This window comes from Salvelinus namaycush, chromosome 34 (genome assembly GCF_016432855.1).
Source record: "Salvelinus namaycush isolate Seneca chromosome 34, SaNama_1.0, whole genome shotgun sequence".
Classification (NCBI taxonomy): domain Eukaryota; kingdom Metazoa; phylum Chordata; class Actinopteri; order Salmoniformes; family Salmonidae; genus Salvelinus; species Salvelinus namaycush.
Window position 1 is genome coordinate 6,264,100 of NC_052340.1, and position 11,960 is coordinate 6,276,059.

The window sequence follows — 11,960 nt, forward strand, 5'->3', positions numbered from 1 at the left end:
TAAAAGAAAGAGAGACATATTTGTGAGCAGTTCCCCTCAGGCTAGAGTAAGACGAGGCCAGCTGTCAGAGAAGGAGTCAACAAGAAGAATTAACCCAGCGTTAAACACAGAGGAAGGAAAAAGAGAGAAGGGGGCGGGGTTGCTAGCTTGGGAGGAGACCAGGGAGTGGGAGGGACTGACATAGGCTTATGCAGAGCTCACCCCTCCCCTCCCATTGGCAGAGAGCAGTGGCAGTCATATCACTTCCTCATTGGTTGTGGCAAGTTCAGAAAGGAGAGGGCAGGAGGGAGGTACCCTCACGTAGCTGTCTCTGTCTTGGTTTTCTACAGAAAATAGTTAACTCGGCTGAAACTGAAACAGGGCAAAAGAAAAGCCCCGCCAGACTATCTTTCTCCTTCGTTTTCTCAGTTTCCTGCTCAAGGAAGCTATTTTGTACAGGCTGGAGTGTAGGACAACAAACTTTTGGTTGTTATTTTTTCCCCTTCCTCAGTGTTTCCTGTGAAAAATTTGGACTTTCTCATCTGCAGAGCAACTTCTTCACCGGAGGAGGGGTGGAGGAGAGGTAGGAGGGGAGAAGTTTTTCTTAGTCTGTCGCTCACTCTTGCCTTGCAGGGATAATGAAAGAACAAGTGTGAGTGCAGGTCACAAAAATCAAGAGGGAGAGAAAAAGAAAGGAAGGAGCAGTGCTTCCTGGATAGGGATCTCCTCTTGACTCCTCTAGGAGAGGGGGTGGACACAGAACAGAGACTCTGTAGCAGTGTGTTTGTGTGTGGATCAGCGTGTCCACACCCTCACGGTCCTGCTCTCTGAGGGAGGTAGAGCGAGCGAGCGAGCGCGTGTGTGTGTGTGTGTAGTGAGGGATGGCCAACGCCAGCCCCTGCATGTCGTCGGGACCCCTGTCCCAGGTCTTCTTCCACCCAGGGGGCCCCTCTCCCCCAGGCTCCGTGGTGATGCAGCAGGGGACCCCCATGGCTGTGCCTCCCACCTCTACTCAGGATGGCTTCCCCCCTGTGGACCTGGGGGCCGGGCAGGGCCCTGGGGGGGCTGCCATGTCCCACGTGCCCCCCATCCCGGCAGGGGTCTCCTTCATCCTCCAGATTGGGCTGACCAGAGAGTCAGTGCTGCTGCCACAGACCGCTGACTTAGCCTACGTCAAACAGATCGCCTGCTCCATCGTAGACATCAAGGTGAGAGCACATGCTGTGTGTGTGTGTGTGTTTGTGTGTGCAGCCTGGCCTCAGAGCCATACGAAACATACTTGGCGTATGTCTGAGCGTCTCCAAGATGTATGATACCTACAAATGGTCTAGTTACTTTAGACAGAAACAAAAGTAGGAAGGTTGATCAGGGAGGATGGGTGGCCGTAATCTGCGGCCGTCTAGCAATCCAAAGGTTGCATGTTTGAGACGCGTTGTGACACATATTTAAGTACAGAATAATACGAATTGCCCTGAGACCACGTTGGTGTGTGTGTGGGATTTACATACAGAGTAATATATTTGCCCTGAAACCACTTTGTTGTGTGTGTGTGTGTATTTTTCGTGTTTATCTGTTTATTAATTGCTGACGAGCTCTAAGTGCTATAACTGTAATGCTGAAGCAATTTTGATCTTCTCTGAAGATGCCACCCTTTTCTCTCCAATGGGCTCTCTCTCTTTCACACACACACACAGAGAAGAAGCAAGGCGGCCATTTTGCAGCAGCCAGCAGGAGAACATTATCCTCAAATCAGTGCCTTGAATAAGATGCATAGATTTTTATCAGCCAATTAGACTGTGAGATGGTTAGATTACCAGATTTCCAAAGCCAGTCACTGGAGGTTGGCCAGCGGGAGCTTGAAAAATTAGCCACGGGCAACTTTTCAAGGAAATGCTGAAAGAAACAAATCTCCCTCAGCCTCCACCACTGCTTTCCCTAATCTGTTATTGTTGTGCGGAACAAAACCAGCCCAATGCCAATTGTATGAGTCTCTGTCAACTGTAAATGTGATGCTAGGACTCTCCTTTTCTCCCTTCAGAATACTGTACTGTAGTGTCCACTCAAGTTTTAATGTCACTTGCACAAGTACAGTGAAATGCCTTTCTTCCCAGCTCTAAACCCAATTATGCAGTAATCAATATCAATGTTTTTTTAGATGCATGCCAGCAAAGCCACGACACAACACTAAACAATACATTAATTGCACTATAACGGTGAGAAACGGTGCCCACAAACTGTTAGGGCCCTACATAATGCTGTCCCAACAGCAGAGCTTTCTTTTCAGCACCATGGAGTGAATCCTTACCACTGCTACACCTGGCTATCAGCGGAGCCTTGTCTGGCAGCGAAACACTTCATTCAGCCTCATTTACTGCCTTTAAATAAAACATAGCTGATATGGCTGACTTGCTTAAACAAATGTGGTTTCTACTGACAAGTGAGTTGTACGAACTATGGCATAAGGGGACGACGAGCGGATAAGAGGCGATCCGTAATTTGGATTAAGACATTAATGAGCGAGCTACTGTAGGATGGACGTAGTCAATATAACTATTTGTTCAGTACTTTTGAAATGTACAGCGACAGAATTCAGAACATTGACCGTTCTTACAGCATTTTCCCTGTACACCAAGTCAGAACCATAGGATAAATAAAGGGGGCATATAAGAAAGCTCTTACTATATTAGATGATTGCATTTCTCTAAAACGGCCTATAGGCTACATGTGCACCACCAAGTCAGAACAGTAGGCTAAATTATGAGGGGGAAAGGGACCAAATTATTAGGGTGAGGCATAGGGGCTACTTACAGTTTACCACACAACATACACTTAGTATTACTTTCTTAGCTACAGTATACATATCTCCCAGGCATATTACATCATTAATGCAGCAGAATACGATACATTTTTGGACTCACCTTGTTTTGCTGTGCTCACTTGAACAGGAAGGTGGCACGGCGGTCCTTCTTGTAGGCTCTAGAAAGAGGCCAGAAATCCCGACATAGAATTTCGAGTTGGATGACCGTTAAAAATTATTTTCCGTATTTTACCAGTTTTATCCGAGTTCCCAGTTGAACTCACTGAAGTCTGAGATTTCCCAGTTCCGAGTTTCCAGTTGTTTTGAACGCGGCAGTCATCATGCTCGATTGACACCATGGCCAATGTATTCAAACTTTTCTGGCCCATAAGGGGAGAGAGGCATACTCCCTTTTTTGTGATATCCAATTGGTAGTTACGATCTTGGCTCATCGCTGCAACTCCACTATGGACTTGGCAAAGGTCGAGAGTCAAGCCGCCCTGCTTCTTGACACAATGCTCGCTTATCCCGGGAGCCAGGCGCACCAATGTGTCGGTGGAAACACTGTCGAACTGACGACTGAAGTCAACTAGAAGACGCCAGAAGGAGTTGCGAGAGCCCGATGAGACAAGGACATCCTAGCCGGCCTAACCCGGACGATGCTGGGCCAAAGCTTCCGTAGATATAATGTGATTTGACGTTATTTTATCTGTGGCCAATGACCTTGATCCTTCTTGGATGGGAACTTCTAATTTAAGTCTATGGCAGCACCCAAGGGGCTTGAATTTTCTAGCTCTACCCGTCGATTTTGCAGTGACAGAACACTGAGCCAATCACGGCGCAACTAGAAAACGTTTCCGACCCCTACGCTCCGTAATTTCCGCTGGCTGCCCCACCACCACAGAAAGCACTGAGCTAGGCTGAAACACCTGCATTTTGGAGCTGCCTTACTCAAGAAAACATAAAAGAGACCATGTTTGTATGTGGCTTTAATAACTCAAGTATTTCTTTATTGGACATTGTTTGCAAACTGATATGTGACACGTATTAACGATTTTCCGGGCCTTTTATTCACACCGCCTGATATGGAGGTCCTGGATGGCACGGAGCTTGGTCCCTGTGATATATTGGTCTGTCCGCACCACCCCCTGTAGCGCCATGCGATTGAGGGCGGTGCTGTTGCCACACCAACCAGTGATGCAGCAAGTCAAGTTGTTTGAGGATTTGAGGGCCCATTACCAAACTTTTTCAACCTCCTGAGGGGAAGGAGGCGCTGTCACGCCTTCTTTATGACTGCGTGTGTGTGTGTGTGCGCGTGTGTGTGTGTGAGGAGTACGGGTGTTTTGGCACGGCTCTTCCATCATTCCTTTCGGCTCTCCTCTCCCGTTCGTCCGTCTCAGTCAGAAATGTTGAGTCATCACGGCCAGGCCCGGCTACTCTCTCTGTTTATTTAACAGCCAGCCAGCCTCCCTGTGTTCCATTGACACGTTTTTCCGTTAACTTCAGAGCCTACAGTATGTAAGAGCACACTCTCTTTCCCTGCCCCCAGCCCCTGCTCCTAGTGGAATAGGAACAAATAAGAACTTAACACTAAGGCTGTGTCTGTCTGTCAGTTCAACCCTGAAACAGCAGAACACTTGATGGTTTATTCAGGGATTTGTGGAAAGGCATCATTGCATTCCCTCCTCCTACTCTCATCTTCTCTCCTTCCTTCATTCCCTCCTTCCTTCCTTCATTCCCTTTCTCTTCTTCTCAACGCTGTTATTCTCTCTCCCCTATCCGCTCCTCTCTCCCCTATCCGCTCCTCTCTCCCCTATCCGCTCCTCTCTCCCCTATCCGCTCCTCTCTCCCCTATCCGCTCCTCTCTCCCCTATCCGCTCCTCTCTCCCCTATCCGCTCTCCTCTCTATCCGCTCTCCTCTCTATCCGCTCCCCTCTCCCCTATCCGCTCCTCTCTCCCCTGTCCGCCCCTCTCTCCCCTATCCTCCCCTATCCGCTACTCTCTCCCTTATCCTCACCTCTCTCCTCACCTCTCTCCCCTATCTGCTACTCTCTCCCCTCACTTCTCTCCCCTATCCTCAGTTCTCTCTCCCCTATCCTCAGTTCTCTCTCCCCTATCCTCAGTTCTCTCTCCCCTATCCTCAGTTTTCTCTCCCCTATCCTCAGTTTTCTCTCCCCTATCCTCAGTTTTCTCTCCCCTATCCTCACTTCTCTCTCCCCTATCCTCACCTCTCTCCCTTATCCTCAACTCCCTCCCCTGTCCTTCCCTCTCTTCTTCTCACATCAGTTCTTCCCTCTTCTCCTCCTCTCCCTTCCTCTCCACTCCTCCTCCCTATCCCCTTGTCTCTGTCTCCTTTCTCCATCCCTCTCCCTGCTGCCCATTGTCTGAGGGATAAAGAGGAGGAAATGAGGCCTGTTTCCTTTTGGAGTCCACTCTGTCTGGGGGCGATCCACGTCCTCCTCTTCCAACTCATCCTTCCACCTCCATCCCCTCCCCTCGTCCTCCACATTTTCCCCAAAGGCACCTCCCCTCTCTCTGGGGTTGGTGGGAGAAGAGGTAGGGTCGGATAATTTGGTGCTGTTGGGTAGAGCTCTCTCATTGTTTCAGGACAATTGAGGTCTATAGAGCCTCCACTCCCTGTGTGTTGCTGAGGTTCATAGGGTAACTCTGACTCATAGAGACGACCCCGCTTCCCATTGGTCAGTTGCTAATATTATGGTTCCCCTATTTTGGTTGGCCTTACTGTAAAGCCACACGGGACTATCCACAGTATATATGTGTGTCAGGGATGTATGCTCGAAAGTTTAATGTTGTAAACAAGCACCAGTTGAGAAGTTGGAATGTGTGTGAATCCTGAAGCTCGTCTTCTCATAGATAACTGCCGGTCTCACGGTAATTGACCGTTAACATAAACACATTTAGCATATCCTGGCTTCCATGCATAGCCTACAAGCCACTGATGCAGACCATTGGAACAACTACATTTAAAAAGTCTAATTAATCCATGTAATATAGCCTACACTATCACAATAAATCCATGATTTATTTGAGACAGGTCTAAAGAAACATGATATGAAGAAAATGTAGTCGATTTCAGAAGAACGGAATAGCATACTCTGAGTTGTCCTTATGTTCGGTCCTGATCTGGCTATGCCCAATGGCTGTGGGCTACACTAGTTCATTTATCAGACAAGATTTGCTTAGAATTCCGTGGCATTATTTTATATTTCATAGTATGAAGAATACAATTGAACAGAGCTGAATGAAACAGAAAATATATTTTCTCAATGATTTGAGGGAGTGCGCACATGCGGCTATTCTGTATTGAACTATTAACAAAGAAACAGGTCCTTTTATATGCTTAATTTAGAGGTATTAATGTGACTTGTTGTTCTACAAATGTTGGGCTATATGTTTATGTTTATTATACATTCTAAGGCTGCATGATGCGACTCCAATGATGATTTGAAAAAAGTTGCATAAAGGGCATGAGCTCTGCTTTGTTTTTTTTTGCACAGGCTGCACACACTTCATCAGTCTCTCATTCACAATTTGACAAGCACTTGATAATACCTCAAATTTTCCGGCGACATCCCCATTGTGTGGATGCCCCCTAAAAAAAAATCCATGCCTTTTGTGGCCAGTGGTCGTTTTGCCCTTGGGCTGAATATAATAAATGTAATTCCCTTGTCCCGGCTGCGTTCCCCCGAAGCACCTTTCACTTACATGGCTCTCTCAGGTAGCTCAATTCTTATTAGCCACTGCCCGTCACGTGATCAGGTCTTTGTCACAGGCTACAAGTGAAGACAGACACATCGGGGACGCAACTCTACGCGTCCTTGTCCAATTCTGTGCATATTGAAGATATTGGAAGAACTGTCATCATTTACTTTTCATCAGCCAACAAGATGAGTAAGGCTAACGAATAGCAAAAGCACTAGCCTATGTCAATCTACTATCCCCCATAGTACAAAAGTTGACCTATTCTGGGCGAGAAATAAATATTCCAAACATAGTCTGGAACAGTTGTGGGATGCGATAGATCCCAAATTTAATCAAACCACTAGCATCAAAAAAACTTTTTTAAGCAATGAGGCTGACGCAACAGATCAGATCTTTTAGCTTAAAATGTTGATAAACTATTAGGCTATTATCATGCACCTGTCTCGAAACAGGGACAGGGGGAAAATACATGTAATCTATGCACTTAGCGAATGGAGGACGCAATTCCCGTCGTTCATTTTCATGCCAACCAGGTAGGCTATACCCCTGTTGTAAATATAAGCAATGTGCTTAATATTAGGAAAGTTGAGAAATAAATATAGTAGGCCTAGCTTACAGAGAGCTGATGGGACCCTCCTCTTTTTAGTAGAGGCCATCCCTCTGTTTTCTCCCACAATTGCATAGCTTATAGAAATGTTGCGCAACATGAGCTCACGGGCTCTCATGAAGTGTTTGATTAGATTTTCAATTACATTTGCAATGATGTCAGAGTGACTAGAGGGATGAGTTTGGTACGCTACTAATGACCATCAGCAGCATCAGAGCTCGGAGAAGCCTAATAACCGGGACGAAACAGTCACGTGGAATTTGACTGCCGTCATGACTCGTGACCGCCATTGTGGCGGTAATACGGTCAAAGTAACAGCCCTACTCAATTACCCATTCAGCATACTAGAGTACCATGTGACTGTGAGCTTTTATTTTGTCCCTTGTTTTTGTCTGTCTTTCATCAGCCAGTCAAGTCTCACTGCCAATATGTGTGTCTATTTAACGGGCCCTTAACTCTCAGACCAATAACCTGTTTGCTATTTGTACTTGTAATGTGTGAGTGTGAGACTGGGGAGGGTCGACCTGTCGAGGATTGACTGTGTCAGTTGAGGTGTTGTAGTATCACCATAGGTTCATCATGTCAGATGATTGTAAGAGCTGATGCCTGTTAGAACTTCCCACAGACCCATGGTTGGTATAGTTATTCACTAAGAAAACACCCTTCATTGTCTTCCTGTATTTCCGTTGGGAAAAAGAGGTCGAGAAAAAATGGTTTCACATGCTCTATCAGGATCACAGATTGCAACTGTTAGACAACCTTGTTTCCTTGGTATTTAGGTTTCAAAATGTGTGTCTGTGATTCTCAGTCTAGCATGCAACAAGTGGCTACCCTCACTACTCCCTTATAGGCACTCTAAAGTGGTATGTGTAGTGAATGAGTCTCACTGAGTGTTGTTGACCAGGTTACCTCGCATAGAGAGGAATGGAGGGAAGAAGAAAGAGTGAATAATATTTACACAAGGGCAAACGAGAAAGACGGAGAGCAATAAAGGCTAAGGGCAATTGAATTGGGGAACTGTGCACAGGAAGAGGTGAAGCGAAATGGACAGGTGGGCCATCTCCACACACACACACACACACACACACACACACACAGCTGCGACTGAGAGTCCCTGGCCTGGCCATTGTTTCCACCTCCGTTCTGGAACGGGCCTGGGAATGTGATCACACGCACACACAATCTCCTGTTTACCTCTCTCTCGTTTACACACCACACACACCCGCATGTACACACGCACGTATGCACACACACACCCAGAAGTGGAAAAAGTACCCAATTGTCATACCTTTATAGAAAATGACTCAAGTAAAAGTCACCAGTAAAATACTACTTGAGTAAGTCTAAAAGTATTTGGTTTTAAATATACTTAGGTATCAAAAGTAAATGTAATTGCTGAAATATAGAGTGCGTTCGTAAAGTATTCAGACCTTCCCTTTTTCCTCATTTTATTTTGTTACTTTACAGACTTATTCTAAAATGTATTAAATACATTTTTTCCTCATCAATCTACACACAATACCCACTAATGACAAAGCAAAACAGGTTTTTAGACATTTTTGCACATTTATAAAAACAAATACCTTATTTACGTAAGTATTCAGACCATTTGCTATGAGACTTGAAAATGAGCTCGGATGCATCCTGTTTCCATTGATCCTCATTGAGATGTTGTATAACTTGAAGTCCACCTGTGGTAAATTCAATTGATTGGACATAATTTGGAAAGGCACACACCTGTCTATATAAGGTCCCACAGTTGACAGTGCATGTCAGAGCAAATACCAAGCCATAAGGTCGAAGGAATTGTCCATAGAGCTCCGAGACAGGATTGTGTCGATGCACAGATCTGGGGAAGGGTACCAAAACATTTCTGCAGCATTGAAGGTCCCCAAGAACACAATGGCATCCATCATTCTTAAATGGAAGATGTTTGGAACCACCAATTCTCTTCCTAGAGCTGGCCACCTGGCCAAACTGAGCAATCGGGGGAGAACGGCCTTGGTCAGTGAGGTGACCAAGAAACCGATGGTCACTCTGACAGAGCTCCAGTTCCTCTATGGAGATGGGAGAACCTTCCAGAAGGACAACCATCTCTGCAGCACTCCACCAATCAGGACTTTTTGGTAGAGTGGCCAGACGGAAGCCACTCCTCAGTAAAAGACACATGACAGCCTGCTTGGAGTTTGTCAAAAGGCACCTAAAGGACTCTCAGACCATGAGAAACAAGATTCTCTGGTCTGATGAAACCAAGATTGAACTCTTTGACTGTCACGTCTGGAGGACACCTCGCACCATCCCTACGGTGAAGCATGGTGGTGGCAGTAACGATTTGTGCAACAGTCAGCGTTTGAGCTGGCCACACTTTTTTCACAGAAACATTTTGCACAAACAGAGTCCTTACAACATTATGTCCTGAATGAGACCAGTTTAGTTTTGGATGCAATGTTCAGACATTCACAGAAGTAGCTACAGCATAACACAATCATCCAAACCGGAAAATCTAGGCTACATTAGTCCTAGTGCTAACTGAGGAAAGATTGATGTAACACAAGTGGTCATATTTAGCTAACTCTCGGCTGACATAAACTACAATATGAATTAGCTAATAGCAATTACTATTTACAATTCATCACGTCACGAGTGAGCTCACCACTGATTGAAACAAATGAGTGAAACACTTTCTAAAAATCGAAAGTAATCCGACGATGGGTAGTTTGTGCTCGCCGCCATGTCAACCAAAGATAAGAGGTGGCAAGATGAGTTGGGTCTGTTTGTAGTATGCATGTTGAAGGAGGTGTGTCATCTACCATCATTCATTTCCGGAGGTTTACTCAAAAGATGAGTGAACCATCCCTTCACCTCATTTTGTTATAACATCTTTGGTCTGACACACATGTCCAAAGTTATTATTTGTAAGGAAAACAACAATGAAAGCAATGCGGGCGCCAGCCGGGAAAAACGTGCCAGGGGGAAAAAGTTAGTGCAAGGCCTGTTCTGACTGGAGATGCGCAAATGCCTGCATACTTGATCTGCGGAAACACTGGGGAAGTGTTTGGGCTCTCGTTGATGAGAGAAGTTTGTCCGGCTCAGTAAAGCCTCAAACATAAATTGTCCGCAACAGTGAAATGGGCTACTTCTATGTGAATTCATGAGGAGGCGACACACACACCTCACTTCAAACTGTAATGTTAAACTGACAGGTGGAAACATAGCCTATAGATAATTAGCAGGCAGCGTGTCTTGGTTTGAGGGCAGCGCGTGTTAACTGTATGTGGCGTAACAATCACATTTTGGAACAGCGAGTGCATTCTGAATTCACGTGCATCTCAAACTCATGCTGGGGAGACCGTTAGAGATATTTGGAACTCACCAGTGAAGAGGTTCAAGTATTTTTTTACTTAAGTACTTTTCAAACAACTGCACACACAGGCAGGGGTATTGCACGTACGCACACGTGCGAAAGCAGTAAAGAGTACTCGCGCACCCACACACACTGTACCGCCAGTCCTGATGACGTTGATAAGGGTCCAGCCTGATGGACGACGTTGCATTGTGTGGCTGAAAACAATTGTCTAGCATTCAATGCTCGTATGTTATTGTACGTGGCGACTTCGGCCTACCCCAGGTCTGTCTGTCAAACCGATCCAGCCTTCTGAATGGTAGGTCTGAGTATATCACATGTTCATTGGCTGACATGATCTGGTTTGATACATTTGGTCTTGTTCTAACCCAATTTGGTTGTGTGTGTTTGTGTTTTCGGAGCCCTGTATTGGTTACTAATACCTACACTGCTTATCAGACCAAAGCCTTTTGTTAGTGAATTCTCTAAACCCAGGCAGGTGCACAGCAGCAGAGTGAGTCAGGGAAGCATTAGCATGGTAGCACAATGGTCTGAGCCACCACACCTTTACCACACCACAGCTTTACTAAGCCACACGCACACGCACGCACACACACACAACCAGCGGACTTCTGGAGGAAATGGTGCCCCATATCAAAACGTTGGCCGCCACTAATGATCCGCGCAGTGCTCCCTAACCGAAACCCCCTACCCGTCCCTCATTCTCTTCCCCACTCGTTCATTTGCATCATAGCGGAGCAGCTTTGCATGGACGTACAGTGTTTCCTGGTGGGCATTAGCAGGCAGCGTACTCCTCCGTTTTGACTATTCAAAACACTACTAATGGCAGAGATGGGATGAGAATGAGCGAGAGATAAAGGTGTATTGACAGAGATTGAGAGAGATTTAGAAAGAGGGCAAGAGAGCGAAAAGGAAATTGAGAGAGAAAATGACATTTACAGAGATTTTGAGAGAGAGATGGGACGCAAGGTTCAGGCCATACGCTGCTAGAATCAATGGGAATGCTGTGGTTTTGTATCCAGTTTGAAGCCACGGTTTCATAGAGTTTGGCAATGCAGTTAATTTCAACACGATAAAAGTGGACTTGATCACCTCGGAATTGTTGATGCCTGTCACTCAGAGTCTAGTTAGTTACAACCTTTTTCAGTGTTTTTCTATAGAAAGCGTCAAGGCTGTACACTAGGTCCATACTTACTGTTACTGTAGAGCCCCTGCATTCCAGATCACCCCGACACATTATGATACTAATCCAATGATTTAGCTCTGCTAGAAACCAGTTTTGTACCGTAATCCAATTTTAAGCAGCAGCAGAAGCGTTTGGTGGCATGTTACTGTGCCAAAACCCTCCCAGCTGGTCCAGGCAGGCAGCACAATTCCTCTCTTTTCAGGGCAACGGACGGCACACACAGGGCTCTTTGAGAGCAGGGAGAGCTCTGTGTAGAGCAAGGTTAGCCGGACATGTAACCTTCTATCTCAACAACACCGACTTA

At 45.9% G+C, this 11,960-nt stretch overlaps 1 protein-coding gene across 2 annotated transcripts in view; it reads left to right on the top strand.

Annotated features, from left to right (window-relative positions):
- The first annotated feature begins 286 nt into the window (after nt 1-286).
- LOC120028769 (serine/threonine-protein kinase D2-like) overlaps nt 287-11,960 on the top strand; it is a 61,431-nt gene continuing 49,757 nt past the window's right edge. For both annotated transcript variants that reach the window (XM_038974006.1, XM_038974007.1), the window contains exon 1: nt 287-1,187. In XM_038974006.1, the coding sequence (XP_038829934.1) occupies nt 861-1,187 (327 nt within the window). In that variant the 5' untranslated portion in view covers nt 287-860. The remainder of the gene's footprint in view (nt 1,188-11,960) is intronic.